A 19,711-nucleotide genomic window follows, 5' to 3' on the forward strand; every position below is an offset into this window, starting at 1 on the left:
CTTGCTCAAACACAACTTCATCATCCTCAACAGCCGCCGCAGCACCTACTCCAACTACACACCAATTACCATCTTTCTCAACTACACCAGTTTCTAGTTTTGATAGGTATCAAGCATGTGTTGAGCGTTGCAAAAACAGTATCGAGATAGAGTTGAAGCAGTTTTTTCAAGTAAGAAATCGATCGCATATTAAGAAATCGAAGCATTGCAACATGTCAAAACTTGGCGGAAAATGTATTACCGAAGAAAATGTGATCAAGTTCCTCAAACAAAAAAATGAAGAAAAAGCAACAAAGGAAGCCGTGAAAGTTGCTAAACTTAACGCAAAGCGTAGACTCTTTATGCCAAGTACTCAAATGCCTGAGCATAATAATGTTGAGCAACCTCAGATAAACAATAATGAAGAACAAGTTCCAGCAGCCGAGCAATTAAAAGTTGCAAAATATAAAGAGTACAGTTTTTTTTTTTTTTTTCATATAATTTGCTGTATATATATAACGCTTTGCGTTAAGTTTAGCAACTTTCACGGCTTCCTTTGTTGCTTTTTCTTCATTTTTTTGTTTGAGGAACTTGATCACATTTTCTTCGGTAATTTCAAAAGTGTAGAATACAGTTTTTTTTTTTTTTTTAAAACATCTTCGCTTCCAACAAGGCTGCAGACAGCCACTAATTAAAGTTGGAAGTTACTGAAAGAAAAAAGATGAAGATTGTAGAGCAAGATAACGATTGACAGACGACTTAAAGGATTGCAAATAATATGAATCAGGAAAGCAAGATGAAGGAAGCGAATTCCAAAGAGCTGATTTTCGAGGAAAAACCTAGACGAATAAGCGTTTTTGGAGCACTTAGGAACAGTCACAGAAAAAGGATGAGACTTAATTGAATGACGAATAACACAAGAATGAATTTTAGTAGATGGGACAAGAGACACTAGTTTTAGAGCAGTGCCCATTATAGTATTTGTAGAAAAGAGAAAGAGAAGCAACATTACGACGATGTGACAATGGTTAGAGGTTGGCTCCAAGAGCAGGTCCAACTAGGTTTACAATACGTTTTTGCACCTTGTCTAAAAGAGAAAGGGCATCATTAGAAGAACCACCCCAGATATGGCTACAGTATTCCATACAAGGCCGGATTTGAGATATATAGAGATAGAGAATAGAATCCGAAGTAAGAAAGTGACGAGCTCGATAGAGATGCAACCTTAGCAGATGCTAATTTTGCAACGGATTTGATATATGGTTTCTAAGAAAGATTGGAAGTAAGAGTTAATCCTAGAAGATGAAGAGTAGATGACTCATCGAGTACTTCACTGTTCATTAATATAGGAAGACCTAAATTATTGCGATAACGATTGGCTGAAAAAAATTGAGTTTTATCTGAATTAAAGTTCACCAGCCACTGTGAGCCCCATGCTGTAGCAGAAGTGAGATCCTTTTCAAGCTCAAATGCCCCCTCCAAGCAATCAGAGGGTGTTGGTTTCTTATCACGACAAGAATAAATAGTAGTATCATCAGCAAAAAATGCCACCTTAGATGTGAGAATATCTGGAAGATCGTTAATGTAAATTAAAAAGAGTATAGGGTCAAGGATAGAACCTTGAGGAACCCCTGAAGTTACAGAATAAGAGGAAGAGTGCTGTCCATCGAGGAAAACTTTTAAACTACAATTGGAAAGGAAGGATTCAACACAGAACACACAGAAATATTGGAAAAGAAGGATTCAACACAGTTACACACAGAAACATTGCAATGCGAAAATTCGATGTGTCAGGAACGGTTGTACAAAGAAACATGTTTACCAAAGAAATATGTAGTTGGAACTAAATTTTTTTGCGTCAAAAAATGTAAAAACTTTAATTAAGTTTCCTAAATATAAGTTGTGTTAAAAAAATTAATAATAAAAAAAGTTAAAATTTAAAAACCTAAATGTTTTCTCAAGTGTGCGGTTTTATCAGAATGTCGCCTCAAACCGCACAATTTTTTTTTCTTTAATATTTTCGAAAACTTTAATATTTTTTTAAACATTTATTTATATTATCTTATGTAGTTTTCTATTACCTATCTAATAAAAAAATAATAATAATAAAAAAAATAAAATAAAAAGTTATTTAATTTTTATTGATAAGTGTGTGGTTTGACCCAGCTTTACTGCTTTTTATTTATTTAATATACATTTATTGTTAAAACACACAAAAAAGTCGCCGACATTGAATTTGATTTTAATGAAGTCTTGTGGATAAAGTTTAATGAATAAAAATTTATAATGCCATATTGCCATATTATGATGTTATTTTAAAACATGGCTCCACTTGCAATTCAAATTTTAATGATTTCTATTTTGACTTCAATTAGATTGTGATTTGAATTTTCAGAAAATTCAATATTTTCAAATTGATAATTATAAGCTTTTTTTGATTGACAAAAAATTTAACGTCACTATCAACTATAAATTTTATATATACTTCGTTTTCCTAGTTTAGATTTCAGAAATCATGGAGGAAGCATTATATACCATTTATATTCTTCTTCTTATCATCATATCAACTTTATTGAACTTGATCATAAGCTACGTAATCATTTATAAAATCAAAACATTTGAAATAACGCATCTTTTTATCTTGAGCATTTCAATATCAGATATGGTACACGCCGTAATTGGACTTGTTTCCGAAATATATATATTGCAAAATTTAACTGTCTTTGATAAAAGCTATATCTGCTTTGAAGCATCATTTTTAACATATTTTATATCCGTTTCGAATATTGTTCATACGGTTATTATTTCAGTTATTCGACTCATTGCTTTGAAGTGGCCAATCTATTACTTTAACAACTGTAAAAAGTTAAGGTACAAAATGGGCTCATTGTTTTTTTGTTATTTTTATGGATTATTATGGGCATTGTTTCCTTTACTTGGATGGTCAAAGTACGAAAAAGATTTAGACGGAATGCGATGTTCTTTAGATTGGAACTTAACCAAATACAATTCGTTTACATATTTAATGTTTACATTTACATTTTGCTATATAATGCCAGCAATTTTTTTGTTTTTGTCACTTAAAGTAATACATCAAACAGTGGATTACCACCGCAGTTTTAGAGAAAATTGTCCAAACCAATTAATTGAAATATTAGAAAAATCTTATTTAAATGTACTAACATGCTCAGCTGTTGCTTACTTTGTTGTTTGGACACCTTATTCCGTGGTCAGTGTACTTTCAATTTTTCAAATAAAAATTCCAAGTTTTGTAATTACATTTTGTGCATTATTTGCTAAACTGACAACGGTATTAAATGCGTTAGTTAATTGTTACTTTAACAAGTCGTTCCAAGTTCATCTCTACAAACTAAAGATATTCGAATATTTTTTAAAAGGAAATAAAATAGAACATAATCCAAACTCGATTACTGGAGAAGCACATGCATAACTTTAAAAAGAGAAAAAATTATTGTGTAGTTATGTTAGTTATGTGTATACCTGGAAACTGTGATAAAAAGTTGAATTTAAAACTGATTGACTGAGAACAACTTAACAATATCATCTTTATATTAAATCCTTTTTTTTTGTACCTTTTTTTTTTTTGCGAAAAAAAAATCAAATAACTTAGATTAACGTTAAAAAATCATTAGTTAAATAAACATCAAGATTAGTGATCAACCGAAACTTTGTTTCGGTTTCGGCCGAAATATCGAAATTTCGGAACCGATACCGAAACCGAAACAAAGAAACGATACCGAAATTTCGGTTTCGGTACTTTTTATAAATTCGGTAATAACAAAATTTCGGTTGAAAACATACCGAAAACCGATATTTATCTAATTTAGAAAAACAGTTATTTTTAGAATTTTCACAAAATATTTTAAGAATTTGGACAAAAATAATGAGAGTTTTCACAAAATACCTCAAAAAAATCTTGTTTTGCAGAGAAAATCTGTCAGTTGTTAAATTTCGCTATTAACTTATATCGCCGACTTATTTATTAAATTTTAATTTGGGACACACGTGTAATTAAATTTAACATAATACAAGTATAAAAAACAACAAATGTAAAATTGCATTTTTAAATATATATTCTAATAAAATAAATTTTGACTAGCCGCAATTTCGGTATCGGTTTCGGAAAAATATTCGCCGAAATTTCGGTTTCGGTTTCAGCTCCAAATTTGAGTACCTGAAATTTGATTCTAAATAATAATATAAACAGAAATAAACTCATAGAAAGTATGAATGATAAAACTGATGATCACCACAGCCATTTCAAGTCCCTTCAACTACCTTTTTAAAAGTTTCATAAAGTATAAATCATTTGTAAAACACGTATAAAGTCAAGTTGCGTAACATTGATACAACTAAAATTAGTCGACTAATTTTGTTGAATACAAATAGTCGACTAACTTTAAATTAGTAGACTAAGTTTTTAGTTAACTAGAATTATTCGACCAACATTTTTTTATTACTAAAATAAAATTTTTTTGAATAAAATTAAAATTAAATAAAATTTATTTTTACTAAAAATATATTAATTATGCAGTTAATTTGAATAATATAAATATAATTAATATATATAATTAATTAATACAGTATATAACTAATTTGAATTCATGTTATTATTTTTAATAGAATTTTCAAATAAATTTGTTAATACCTAATCATTTGACCGCAAAAACAAAACAAAACCGCAAAAAATTCAAAACAGAAAAAATAAAAAAAACTTAACGAAAAAAGGAATAGTTTCGACAAGAAACCTAACAAAACGATATTGCAGCACTTGTTTCGAAACTGAAACAAAAGGAATAGTTTCGAAAAATATTTATTTCAAAATGGAGTTTTGAGATTTCTTCCGAATAGCTGTTAAAGGGAAAATGCTAAAAATATGTAATAGGAAAAAAATTTCGAAAAGCCAGTTAAGAAGTATGTAATCACAGCTTTGTTTTGACAACCAGTTGATTAAAATAGGGACAGGCACGCCTGTACACTCCACTACGCCCGGGCGTAGTGGAGTGTACATGTTAGTACAAAGGGTTCGGGTTGTACAGGCAGTCAAAAAGAATAATTTAAAATAATATTAAAAGCCTTCTGCTCTGCTTAAATTAAGAACATAAAATCTTTATTATGAATCATGCTAGCACAGTTGCAGCTACTAATTGCAAAACATGAAGCTTATGTTGGAAGCATATCAAGGACAAAAAATTCATCTGAAATATTGATGATGAGTGCAAGAACAGAGTTTCTGTATGAACTTGCTTTCTTAATATTAATGCCAACCACATTGCCAGATAATCTCTTCTGATTGGTCCAAAAGTTCTTTGAGATCCATAATTTGCAAGATCTTATGATAAAATATCGCACCAAGAGCATGGGTATGTACTAAAATGTGCTTGTAAACCACAAATGATGTTTGTCATTTTCATATCACAGGGAAAAAAACAGTAACTGACGCTTAACACCTTTGGTAGGTGAAGGTTCTAAGCGTCTTTGGTAGACTCATAGAATCTATAATCGGCCAGATAATCGGTGAAAAGTCGTTTTGATGGAGGAGATTGTGAAGCTGAAACTTTTTTCATGATTCTAAAGCTTACTTTAAGAAAACCACCATCTCTACCTACTCCAAGCTTCTCAATGTAGACATTAGAGAGGTTTCTAATTTCAATAAAAATAAAAAGTTTATCCACCTGATTTGTGCACTTGTTGTTGCAACTTTAACCCAAGTTTTTGTGAAATAACTTTCAAGACTTTTGATCAATTAATTGAACTAAAAGAGGAAGTTTTTCTCAACAATCTGACTTGGAACATCTTGATTTATTGTTGACACCAGCTTATTCACACCAGAATTGGGCAGCCCTGTGTTGTGTTGCACATAAACAATATCTTTTGCTGTCAGTTCTGGTCCTTCATTGAAAAGTCTTCTTTCTCTTGAAGATGAACCTTGGAAATAATTAAGAAAAATTTTAGATTATTAAGCATTACATAGACTTAAAATATTAAACTACAACATTAAAAATCTAGTACAATGTTACCTGAAAGAACTGAAATAGAGTGGCCTCCTTTTCCCTCAGGTCTACTAAGACGAACTGTTCCATTGGTTGAAGCTTCCTTGTTGGCAATAACCAATGCTGCAACTCTTACAGCTGCCACAGAGTCCTTTGATACGACTTCTTTGAAGTCGTATCAAAGGAAGGGAGATTTTTACCAACAATTGAAAAGCATTGAGAACATCTTTTTTCAACTGAGTTCTGGTTTGCTTCAGGTTTCTGAATTGCCAAGACTGGTTGAAATCAAATAATCACAAAGTGAATCTCTTGTAACATGACGTACTTTGATAGTGGAGAAGTCAAACAGCTGTGGTTGGGTTTGAAGCTTTCCCTCCTAAAGTTGGAGCGGCAGCACTCACAAATGCCAGTTAGGACTTTTGGATCATTAAAGATAATAGCTGCTTCAGAACTTGCCGCACTTTTTCTGTCATAAAGCTGGTTAAAAGAAACTAGCCTTGCTAAGACACAAATAGAAAACAGTCATCCTGTTCTTCTCGTGGTTTTTTGCTTGATTCGGCGTACTTTTTGTTAATTCAGATGCCAAATCTATAAAAAATTTATTAAACAATTAATGCTTCAGCTTTTTCCCAAAATTTTATTATAGTACTTTATAAAAAAGAAATTTCGATTTTTTTTTAAATTTAATTCTTTTGGTACAGATAACTCGCATACTCTTATTCAAACTAAAAAAAAATGCAACCAATTTTTTTATTTTCTTCCTGAGACAACTTATTTAGCACCACTTATAAAATTTTATGAAATGGATGAATGTAAAAGTTATAAAAAAATTAAGTTTTATTGCTCTAGAGTTAAATATATTGCAGTTTTTTAAATACAATTTTATGCAAGATTGAAAATTGATTTTCATCCACGGACCGTGTAACCAGAACTGGGGATTTATATCACCGTAACCAACAATGATAGTACAATCATAACCCCAAAGGATCTTTCTGGGTTATGACATAAAAGCAGTATTTAATTTTTTTACAAATGTGTTTGTTATTTGAACTCTTTTCTGTTATAAATAATTAAGCTAGTTCCAGCTTGAATTAACAATTATTTCATAAAACAAATTAGATTGTTTTACTATTAACATCTTTATATTATATCCAACAGAGAATAGGGTGAGACTAGTTAAACAACTTTTATTAAATCTAACATGAGTGGTGCGTCATTTTTTACATAATATTTTCTTTATTACAGGTAGACGGGCCCCAAAAACACTTTGACCCCAGAAGCCACACACTAACAATTGTACCTGTAACGCATAGATTAAGCCCTATCAAGTAGCTAAACAGATTTTTATTTACGTGACAAAATAGTATTTTGAAAGAAAACTGATAAAAAAAACCAAATTAAAATGACCGAATAAACCAAAATAAAAGGTTTGTAGAAATCTGTAGAAAGATAATTTAACTTGGGACCAATTCTATAAACAGTTAAAAGAATTTATTGGGAAAATTTTTCTTTTGAAAAAACGTAATTATTTTTAAACTAATTATTTTAACATAAAAAATGCGTAAACACGCAAGTTTCTCGCTGTTTGAATATTATTTTGTGATTGATATAAAACACAAGAAAATAATACGTAATTGTTAACGACCTATTATTTATTTATTTAAAATGACGAACTATTTTAATAATTAATACGTTAACTCAAAGCATTTTTTTACATTCTAGAATTTGTTGCTATAAAAACTGTGTGTAAAATTACAAAAAGAGTCATCCATAAAGAATGTCATGCAAAAGGGGGAGGAAGGGAGTCGAGATAAAAGAGACACAGGGGAGGAAGATTTTTCAGAAAAAGACGTCACTTTATAGTTTATAACACGCATAAAATGTAAACCTATATTTTTATGAGATTAGAGAATAGAGTAAAAGCGGCTAGAATAAAAGATAGAATGAAATTTTTTTTAATTTTTTTTATTTTTAAATATGTTCATTTCGCCTTTTACAATAAATTCAAATTTCATATATACATATATACAACAAAATAAGGAATGGCAGGAGTAAGAAGAAGACATAACTGTCTTATCAACGAGCCCCATTTTTATAAAACCGTGATTTATAAATATCATATTATAATGGTGTAAATGTACAAAGTAGCAATTAGTAATTGCTAAAATGCTTACATTATCTGCAGTTGCAAAAAGAAAATAAGGGCAGCTGCAGTTGTAATAAAACGATCATATACTTGTAATAAAAAAAAAATGAAAAAAAGAGATATATACATTATATTTATATTTAGAGAGTAATATCATTAAAAAACTTTGTCATGGTGAATTGTGATAATAACATTCTTTTGAAAGAATTTAATTTTTAAGTTAATTTTTTATTAGAGCTTTACTTTTTTTATAAGAAACATTTAAAATCTTGCATAGAGAGATCGATAAATAAAAACAACCGTTAAGATTCCTTTTTAAATCTTTATGCTATGAAAAAGTTATGACAATGTTTATTCTTTTGCTCAAACTTATTTATTGAATTAAAATTTTGCAAATATTTTTTAATCATGTTGTGAAGAATCTTTTTTTTTCAATAAGATGATATAAAATTTTATTACAAAATAAATAATTTTTTTTTTTAAATGGTCAAATTTTCCATTGCATAATAATAATTTTTTTTTTGAAAAATGGGCATTAAACTCTCGAAGTGAAATTTGCTGAATCCGAATTCATGTATAACTTTTTACGCGAGTCAAGAATCTTTTTTCAAAATTAAATTTGCTATTTCAAGTAAAAATTTATAGATTATAAACAAGTATTTACACAATATATTGAATTCCCTACTTTCCATACAACCTATCGTTCCCCCAATCATAAGTTGGACTTAAATTTGTCTCCTAATGCTATACTAGGTAAAAACAAAAAGAGTTGGTTTAGTTTCGATTAGGATATTTTATTTCTCCACAAAACTGAGGATTAAATGTTCAATAATTTAATTTCTTATTATCGTACTGCTTGCAAGCTTTTTAACCCCAAGATTAATAAAACAAACAAAAGTATGATCCTTGGGTTACTCCACGTATCAATAGCCTAATCCGAGCAAAAAAAATTGGCTTGGCATATCAACTGTTCAACTAAATGGAAGAATAAAGATCTCAAAATATATTACAAGTGTCTTAGTCGCTCCGCTAAAACTGAAATACTTAAAGCAAAAATGATGCATGAAAAAAAAAATATATCAAAATCTCAGAACAACACAAAACTCGTCTACAAATACATTAACAACCAACTAAAAATTAAAGATAAAATTTGTTCTCTCAAAAATGCTTCAGTGAAAATTGCTGAAACTTTTCCCAATATGCTTGAACTTCTAAACTCTCAATTCAAATCAATGTTAACTCTTGAAAGCTCCGAAAATTTTCCATTGTTAAATAAAAGTGATGTTAAACTAAATGCAATAATAATAACAACTTTGGTTTCTCTATTGCAGACATTATTAACAAACTTATGTGCCAAAAAAGTTTACCCATTCCGCTTACAAAAATCTTCTATGAATCTTGTAATTCTAGAATAGTACCAATTCTCTGGAAACTAGCAAATATTAGTCTGGTCTTCAAAAAAAAGGGAGACAAACTACTTCCTGAAAACTATCGACCTATTTCACTAATCACGGTTGCGTGCAAAATCTTTGAAAAAGTCGTAAAGAATAAAATCTTGAAGCACACCAAAGATAACAATCTGCTCTCTACAAATTAACATAGCTTCCTTTACTATAAATCTTGCGTAACTAATCTAATAGAGACTTTTGATATTATTTCGTCTTCCCTAGCATTCCACCATCCACCAGTTTATTGATGTAATCTACCTCAACTTTGCAACGCTTTTGATTCCGTACCTCACAGCAGACTTATGTTAAAATTAAAATCATTCGGAATAAACGGCAAACTACTACAACGGATTAATTTTTTTAGTAGGTTGAAACCAACGCGTAACAATTAGCAATAATAGCTCGGTCTGGGTTGATGTAATCAGTGGTGTTCCTCAAAGTTCTGTTCTCGGCCCGCTCCTCCTTATTCTCTTCACAAACAGTCTTGCCCAACTCACTGAAACTTTTATATATGAAACTGAAATATTTGCTAACGATATATGAAACTGAAATATTTGCCAACGATTAGGGTGGTAGTCAAAAATTAAATTTTCAGATTTTGTCTGGGACAACCTCTAGTCCTGTTCTTATTGATCTCATGAACTCATGTGCGAAATTTCATAAAAATATTCCTTCATTAAAGGGTGCCACATGCCAACTGATAAAATCACATGTACGCGTAGAAAAGATAGTCGTGTAAATTAATGTGTTGTTGAATATTATCGAAATCTTTAAATAAATTTTTTTATCTGTAAATCCATTTTGAACACAACCAGAAGTCTTTTCAATGAGGTGTACTCTTTATGTTTTTTTTGAGAATCTGACCAGTTGTTAAATTTATCAACTAATTAATGTTCTGTATATGAAAAATATTTATAAATTTCCAAATACAGATAAAAAAAACAGAAATTTTACTTCATAGCATTTTTAGAAATTTGTTACATTCAAATAGTTAAATTTTTATAGTGCTTTATTATTAATTACTTAGCTGCAGCCCACTTACTTATTTTTTCTATCCCAGAATTCCTTGTAATTTGCCACCAAACCGCCATTTTGTATGTTTATCCCTTTCAGACTACCAAATTAATTATGTTAACTAAAAAATTTTATTTTTAACAATTTTGCAGTGGAATATCTCAATTGTGAAAAGTCAGTATACATTTAAGTTGTTATTTTGTAATATAAATTATGTAAACTACTTTGAATTTTATTTTATATAAATTCATATCTCTAAACTCAAAAAAGATACTGAATAATGGATATCACTGAATATATATTAAATGAATAAAATTTTATAACTTTTGCAATTCACATCATGCTTATTGCATAACTTTATTTGTATTTTTCTAGATTAATAAATATCAGAAAATATCACAATCAAAACCTGCAACTAGATCTGCAACCGAAATTTACCTTCTCGGTTTCACAAATGCCTCCATTAATGGTACTAGACTACCGTCACGAAAGCAAGCATTACAGTTTTTCTTCCATCAGTTGAAAATACACAAAAAAACCGTGCGAGAAAGTTCGGACATTACTATTAAAACAGTTGCTGATTTTTGGAACAAAGCTTACATGCCAACGACAACATTGCAACATGCAATTGCGAGGCTAGAGAAAATATACAACGAGTGGAGAAATCTACAAAAGGCTTCAAAAAGAGAAGGAGCAACTCAGATAGCAAAAAAAACAGCCTTTGTTGCATCATTTGAAGATACGTTCGACATTTCTCATGTTGATGCCGAGAGGCTTATACAAAATCCAGAAGACAAACTTTTTCTTAAAGCTCAGCTTGGAAATGGAAGACACTCAAGTTCAATGGCACAAATAGACAGAAAATTGGCAGTCAAGTTGAAGCGTAAACATGAGAGACAAGAGGCTATAAAAGCCAGAACAGAACGAGAAAAATTGAGACATGCTGTCAGCAACAGTAAAGCTTTAGTTGAAACATTTAAATCAGATTCAGAAAAAAGTTGCAATGAGAACGTAGATTCTGACCATAACTCAGCAGTGACACCGCAGACAAAACGACCTCGTCCAAAAAATATTGTCAGTCCACAAGTTGCAGCAGCTTTAGATCAAACGAAGATCAGCGACCGAAATGCGGTTTATGCTTTGACTTCATTCTCAGTTGCTGTTAGTCAAAACCCAAGTAAACTAGCTCTGAATCGCTGGTCAATTCGACGCAATAGAATGAAACATAGAGACGAAACAATTTTGAAATTGAAGGAAAGTTTTGGTGAAAATATTAGGGATGTTCCACTCGTAGTGCATTGGGACGGCAAGTTACTCCCTGATATATCAGGAAAACATGAAAAAATAGATCGCTTGCCTATTCTTGTTTCGGGTCAAGGTGTAAAACGTCTATTGAATGTGCCTAAGCTCCCAAATGGCACTGAAGAGGCAATGGCAAATGCAGTTGTAACAGCAATCAACGACTGGAATCTTGCAAAGAATATAAAAGCCATGTCTTTTGACACTACAGCCAGTAATTCTGGGATTCGCTCTGGTGCAGCAGTTCTTATTGAACAAAAGATGAATAAAGAGCTGCTCCATCTTGCATGTCGGCACCATATTTTTGAAGTTGATCTTGGAGATGTGTTTAACTCATTAGCTAGACCATCTACTGGACCAGACATTTTGATGTTTAAAAGGTTTCAAACAACATGGCCATCAATCGTTCGTGACAGATATGAAGACGGTATATCAGATCCTGAAACAACTTTAGTTTTTAGCAGCAACAGAGAAATGATGAAAGAAGCTATTGATTTCCTTCAGAACTGCTTGCTGACAGAGAACCAGCTTCGTGATGATTATAGGGAACTTTTAAAACTGTCTTTGATCTACCTGGGTCATATTGCTCCTCGCGGGTTCATTTTATGGCTCCTGGGGCTATGCATCGGGCCAGATGGATGGCCAAGGCTATTTATTCAATCAAAATTTTTCTCTTCAGAACCCAGTTTCGCATGACGAAGCGTGAAATAAATTTATCACGTTTCTTGAATATTTTTGTCTGCTTTGTCTATCTCAACTCATGGTTTACTGCTTCGCTGTCCATTCAAGCTCCACTGAATGATCTCATGTGCCTTAAACGACTCACACACATCAGGACAATAAATTTAAATGTTGCGAATGTAGCGATAAAGGCATTGTCTCGTCATATGTGGTACCTCAGTGAGGAACTGATTGCCTTTAGCTTTTTTGATGATCGTGTTGATGCAGCTACAAAATACGAGATGGTAAGTGCAATGAAAACAAAAACTGGAAATGGAATTCCTGCAAAACGTGTTTAACTACGTGAAAACAACATTTCATCATCAGAGCTTGCTGATTTCATTAACTCGAACACCATGAGGTTTTTTGTTATACTGGGCATCTCAACTTCTTGGCTCGAATTGGATTCATCTTTGTGGAACGAGAACCAAGTTTTTATTGCAGCTAAGCATTTTGTAGCCGGTTTGAGCGTTGTGAATGACAGAGCAGAGAGAGGAGTTGCTCTTATCCAAGACTTTAACCAAATTCTAACAAAAGATGAAGGACAAAAGCAAGCACTTCTCCAGGTTGTGTCTGAGCATCGAAAACAGTTTCCATATGCCAAGAAATCCACTGTTGTTAAACAGGACTAAATAGTCATTTTTCCATTCAAAACAAAATGAAAAACTAAAATGATATTGAAATTATAGTTAATTTTTCATGGTTTTCAATGTTCAATACTTTGTTATTTAAAAACTTTTGAATTAAAATAGTTCATTTAAAAATTTTATTTTAAAGTGCTAACAGCCATTAGCGTCAACCTTAGTAAAACTTTCAACCCTGTGTGGCACCCCTTAATGATGAAATATCCTTCTCAAATTTTGCACATAAGTTTGTTATGCTTAAAGGAACAAAAATAGAGGTTGTCCCATCAATTTACTTTGAAAAAGTTTTTTGAGCACCACCCTAGCAACGATACTAAACTTTTTTTTAAAACTTTGTCGCAGACTAATTTCGTTTATCTGCAGGATTGCCTACGCTTAGTATACGAGTGGTCAAACACTTGGTTACTTAAATTAAACATTTCAAAATGCTGTGTTATCCATTATGGCAAAGCTAATTCTATGTACAGTTACTTTTTGAAAAACAACCGAGGTATAAATGAAAGCCTAAAACTCTCTACTAAAGAGCGTCATTTAAGAGTTATTTTTACATCTAACCTCAAGTGGAGCACACATATTCAATCAGTTGTCTCCAAATCTCGACAAATTTTTGGTATGCTTAAAAAGGCATTCACCATCATTGATGAAAAATGCTCTCAAATTATATAAAGTGTTTATAAGACCACACCTTGAATATACAGTGTCTATCTGGAATTTTTGGTATTTAAAAACTGACGTTGCTTTAGCTGAATCTGTTCAACGTAAAGCAACAAAATGGGCTTCAAGCTTGAAACATCTTCAATACTGTGAAAGAATAAAAAGACTAAATCTACCATTACTTGAGTTTCGGCGCCCACGATGCAATTTTATCCAAATCTTTAAACTATTACATCAATTTGATATAATTAATGATATAAATCAACCAAAATTGACTAACTCGTTGTCACATGGCCACTATCTTAAATAAGGCGTGAATTTGTTTCAGACTTTCTTCCAAGACACAACCAACTGTATAATAGATCAACAAAATACTGGAAAGAACTACCCAAGCAAGTTACTTTCTACTCAACTGTACTTTTTTTTAAATTCGGAACCAATATTAATAAAACTGGTTGTTTATAGTAGGGTATTTTCCCTGCATGCTATATATATATATATATATATATATATATATATATATATATATATATATATATATATATATATATATATATATATATATATATATATATATATATATATGTATATATATATATATATATATATATATATATATATATATATATATATATATGTATACATATATATGTACATATATATATATACATATATATATATATATATATATATATATATTATATATATATATATATATATATATGTAAATTATGTTAGTGTATTTTACAAATAGAGTGCTCAATGTTCTTAAAGAACAGAGCAATAATTAATTAGTAAAAAACACTTATCTAACTTTTATCTTCGACTTGAAGTTTCACCATTGCACAGTGGGCCAGTAGGTGGACAAAATGGGAAAAATTTTAGTTGTCTAGTCTTGAAAACCTATTTAATTTTAGTATCTACATATATCAGGAGAAATCTATTGATAATTTATTTATATTAAATCCCTTAGTTACCAGGACTCTAAGCATTTGAATATTGAGATAAAATAAAAAAAAAAAAAATTATAAATAAGTAATTAACGGTGACATCAACGTTGTGTTATGTTTCAATTACATCTACGTTTTTGAAACAAAAAATGAGTACATGTTATTCTAGAGTATTTAGAGATAAGAAAAACCAATGTGTGAAATAATTTTGTCATAGCATGTTATCTCAGTTATACTTTGAAAATCACAGATTAAAAAAAAAAATTTCTTAAGAAACTTATTTTTTGCCGCACAATAACTAATAATTACCACAATTTGCCATGTGTTGTCTTATATTTATTTGAGCTATATGATGCTTCAATCGAGTTTTAATTGATTGCTCGTCCCCTTAAATCCCCGTTCAGATTTTATGTATGTTTTAACTTGGTTGCTATGGTACTAAATTTTGCATAGCAACAACTCATTTTTACATTAACGTTGTTTTAACAGTATTTTACTTGCGCTAAATACACAATATTGGGGGGTATTTATTAAAATGAGATTCAGAATTCTTATGAGGTTAACTTTTTTTGGTTACTATGGATACCTTACTTTGCATAACATAGCAACAACATATTTTCGGTAGTTGTTAGTAATTTAATTACTAACACTGACAGTAATTTAATTACTTTTAATTTTAATTACTAACACTTGTAGTAACTTAATTACTAACAAGTATTAGTAGTCCAGGCGGCATATATATTATAACTTTTTACTTTTAAATACAAAATACTTGTTACAATAATTATTTAGATATGGTTTTGTTAAACTTAGACATTCATAATTTTCTCCAAAAAAACAATCTTAGTGTTTCAAAACAAAATATTACTGAAAATATATTAAAATTTATTCAGTCAAAATTTGCTGATTTTAAAGACGTTGATTTTAGACATGCTGTTCAACGATTTGTTTACTTGTATAAAAAAAAGTGGAAATCTGCAAACTATACTGTGAAAAATTTTGAAAAGAAGTTTGTGAACTGGCTTAATGAATATTTAATTGTCAGAAAAAAAGACAATGAACCAACTGCAAGTAGACGTGGTCGAAAACCAGTTGCATTTGATAATAGTTCTAATAAAACTAAAAAACGGCGTGCATCTTGTTTAATTGAATCTCATTCATCCAATGAATTATTTTTTGCTGCTAATAAAAAATTTAAAGATGAATCTGTTGTTATTGCTGCCAAGAATGTTTTAAATATATCAAATACAGATAAAGCAACTAAATATTTAGCAGACGAAGCACTGGCTTTAATAATTGATGCAAGTCTGACAAAAGCTTCCTATCAATTGATTAGAAGCGGAGCCTTGGAGAAAGAATATAACATCTACCCCGCTTACAATGATGTCAGAGATGCAAAATTGAAATGTTATCCTGCAAACATAACAGTGGAGGACTATTCAGCTTCAGTTCCTTTAAAAGATTTAATGACTCATACTTTGCAAAGAATCTGTGCAGTTCAGGAACCTGTGCTAAGGCACTTGATATTGAACGACAAAGCAATAAAAACAATGACACTAACGTGTAAGGCTGGTTTTGATGGTGCTACTGACCAAAGCATTTATAAACAAGTTTTATCAGAACCCGACATTAACAGAGATTTAAAGCGTGAAGAATCATTATTTATTACTTGTCTTGTCCCATTGGATTTGACTGGATTTAACAACAGCAACGAAAAGGTGCCTATTTTGAGAAATCAAAAGTCGTCCTCCACAGCCTATTGTAGACCCATAAGATTTGCATACAAAATGGAATCCAAGGAATCTGTGATTGAAGAAGATCAGTACATTAAAAGTGAGATAGAAAGCTTGGGTATGATTTTATTAGAGGTTTGCGGATCTTCTATTGAAGTGAATTGTATTATTGAACTTACAATGATTAATGGGAAGGTTCAAACAATATTATCTGAAAAAAATAACTCATACCAATGCTGTTCAGTGTGTGGTGTCTCTCCAAAAAATATGAATAGTCTTGATATCCTTAATATAGATTATACTAACAGAGAGTTCAAATATGGTCTTTCCAGTCTTCATGCATGGATTCGATTTTTTGAGATGTTATTGCACATTGCATATAAAAAAGAAACAAGAAAGTGGCAAGCAAGATCTAAAGAACACAAAGAAAAGACATCTGTAGCTAAACAAAAGATTCAGACTGATTTTATGAACAAAATGGGACTTGTTGTTGATTTCCCTAAAAGTAGTGGTTCTGGAACAAGTAATGATGGCAATACCTAAAGGCGCACTTTTGCAGCATATGAACAAACAGCTGAAAATCTGGGTATTGATTAAAACCTTATATTCAGATTTTACATTATCTTGGTAACGCTCTCTTCAGGATATGAAATAGACTGCTTAAAGTTCAAGGATTTTTAGACTATATGTGTCCCTTTATCCATGGTATTACATGGCTCAATCAGTTCACAAAGTATTGATACATGGACATGACATAATCAAAAGCCTTACATTACCCATCGGACTTATGTCAGAGGAAGCTCAAGAGGCTAGAAATAAAGACTTTAAATCTTATCGCAAAAATTTTAGCCGATAAACATCCAGAAAAGCAACAAATACTGATCTTATCAATAGACTACTAGTTTCCAGTGATCCTGTTATTTCATCATTGCGTAAATCAACATCACACCAAACAAATCATAAAGCATTTCCTTCAGATGTTTTACAATTACTTAAACAAACTTCAAACGATATTATTGTTTTATAATTTTTTAATGTAATTTAAAATTGATAACGTTTTCATGCACTATTTTTTGCTTTTATTATTCCTAAAACATTATTTACCTAAATACTCAATTGTTATTCAATATAGGTGGGTCAAAAATCCGATAAGATATTCAAATATCAATTTACCACTTTGTAACTAAGGAAAGTATCCGGTAACTAAGCAATATAAGTATCCATAACAACTAAATTTAAAAAATTATCACTTTTGTAAGAAGTGTGATCTCATATTGGTACTCATGCCAAATTTAGTGAATATAGCACTTATAAAATATCTGCAGATAACAAAAGTAGGTTGTTGCTAAGCAAAATAAAGGTATCCATAGCAACGAAATAAAAAAATATTACCTTCATAAAAAGCGCAGACATCATATTAGTACTCATACTAATTTTAGTGAATATAGCTCTAATATTAAATTAGCTATGAATTTTGTCCAGTAAAAGTGCATTCTGGCCCACTGTGCATTGCTGGATCATCAGGAAGAGTTCTTCCTGATGATCCAGCAATGATCTTCCTGATGATCCAAGAACTCTTCCTAATGATCCAGCAATGGTGAAACTTCAAGTCGAAGATAAAAGTTAGATAAGTGTTTTTTACTAATTAATTATATATATATATATATATATATATATATATATATATATATATATATATATATATATATATATATATATATATATATATATATATATATATATATATATATATATATATATATATATGTGTGTGTGTAAATTATCTTAGTGTATTTTACAAATAGAGTGCTCAATGTTCTTAAAGAACAGAGCAATAATAAATTAAATTAGTAAAAAACACTTATCTAACTTTTATCTTCTACTTTAAGTTTCACCATTGCTGGATCATCAGGAAGAGTTACTAAATCTCAAAATAAATTCAATTTATAGAAAAAAATATTTTACAGGAAGTTATAAATTATTATAAAACTATATTTTTTTTGTTAACGGGAAGTTACAAAAAGTAATTATTAAATAATTTTCTTTGGAATGGGGATAGTTTAATTTGGTCATTTGTTTTTATAATTTTTTAAGAGGTATTTATTTTCGTGCCTACATTTAGCAATCAATTCAGATTTTTTATTTAATAAATTTTCTTGATTTAAATGAGTAATTATTTCAAATTTTTCTTGCAAACATAGCATACATTTTTTGGAAATGTTATTATAGGCAGGGGCAGATTTTAGAATAGACCATTGTAAATTAAAATTTTTATTTTTATCTTTTAAATCCCAAATATATTTTGACAGCATAGTCTCTCTCTCTTTCTCTCTCTCTCTCTCTCTCTCTCTCTCTCTCTCTCTCTCTCTCTCTCTCCCTCTCTCTCTCTCTCTCTCTCTATATATATATATATATATATATATATATATATATATATATATATATATATATATATATATATATATATATATACCGACTACCATAAAAGCACTCTCTGATTGCTTGGAAGGAGCATTTGACCTTGAAAAGAATCTCACTTCTATTACAGCATGGGGCTCTCCAGAGCCGTATTCAGCTTTTTTTGGTCTTTGAGATAGCTAACTTCCAGACATGAAGCAAACGCTAAACATTAATATGTTTAAACTTATGTCAAATAAGGATGCTTTGCAAAAATTGCGAAGATTGGAGGCTGGAAACAAAAAAGCCCCAAATTTTGTGCCCCCTTGCCCCAAAACGTGAGAGCAACAAGTTGATGAAATATTTTTTAAACTGTTCTCAACTAAACTTATAGTCATTGATAAATTTTAAATTTCATAGCTTTCAAAAATAATGACCATATAAAGTTTAAACCTCCCTCAATTTGAGGGGGTTATAAATTTTGTATGGTCATTATTTTTGAACGCTGAAAGATAATACTATGAAACTTATAATATATCAATGAATATAAGTCTAGTTGAGAACAGTACAAAAATTATTTCATCAACTTGTTGCTCTTACGTTTTGGGGCAGGGGGGCACAAAATTTGGTGCTTTTTTGTTCCCAGCCTCCAATCATCGCAATTTTTTGCAAAGCATCCTTATTTGACATAAGTATAAACATATAAATGTTTG

At 30.3% G+C, this 19,711-nt stretch overlaps 1 protein-coding gene across 1 annotated transcript; it reads left to right on the forward strand.

The window, feature by feature from the left end:
* Positions 1-2,494: 2,494 nt before the first annotated feature.
* LOC101235336 (rhodopsin, G0-coupled-like) lies at positions 2,495-3,551 on the forward strand. The gene has a single exon (XM_065811669.1). The coding sequence runs from the start codon at positions 2,495-2,497 to the stop codon at positions 3,428-3,430; it is 936 nt and encodes a 311-aa protein (XP_065667741.1). The 3' UTR covers positions 3,431-3,551.
* Positions 3,552-19,711: the final 16,160 nt, after the last annotated feature.

Source organism: Hydra vulgaris, chromosome 12, assembly GCF_038396675.1.
Source record: "Hydra vulgaris chromosome 12, alternate assembly HydraT2T_AEP".
Taxonomy (NCBI): Eukaryota; Metazoa; Cnidaria; class Hydrozoa; order Anthoathecata; family Hydridae; genus Hydra; species Hydra vulgaris.

Bases quoted from the DNA above. Each gene is read 5' to 3' on its own strand.
- LOC101235336 (XM_065811669.1), top strand. From the start codon at position 2,495: ATGGAGGAAGCATTATATACCATTTATATTCTTCTTCTTATCATCATA.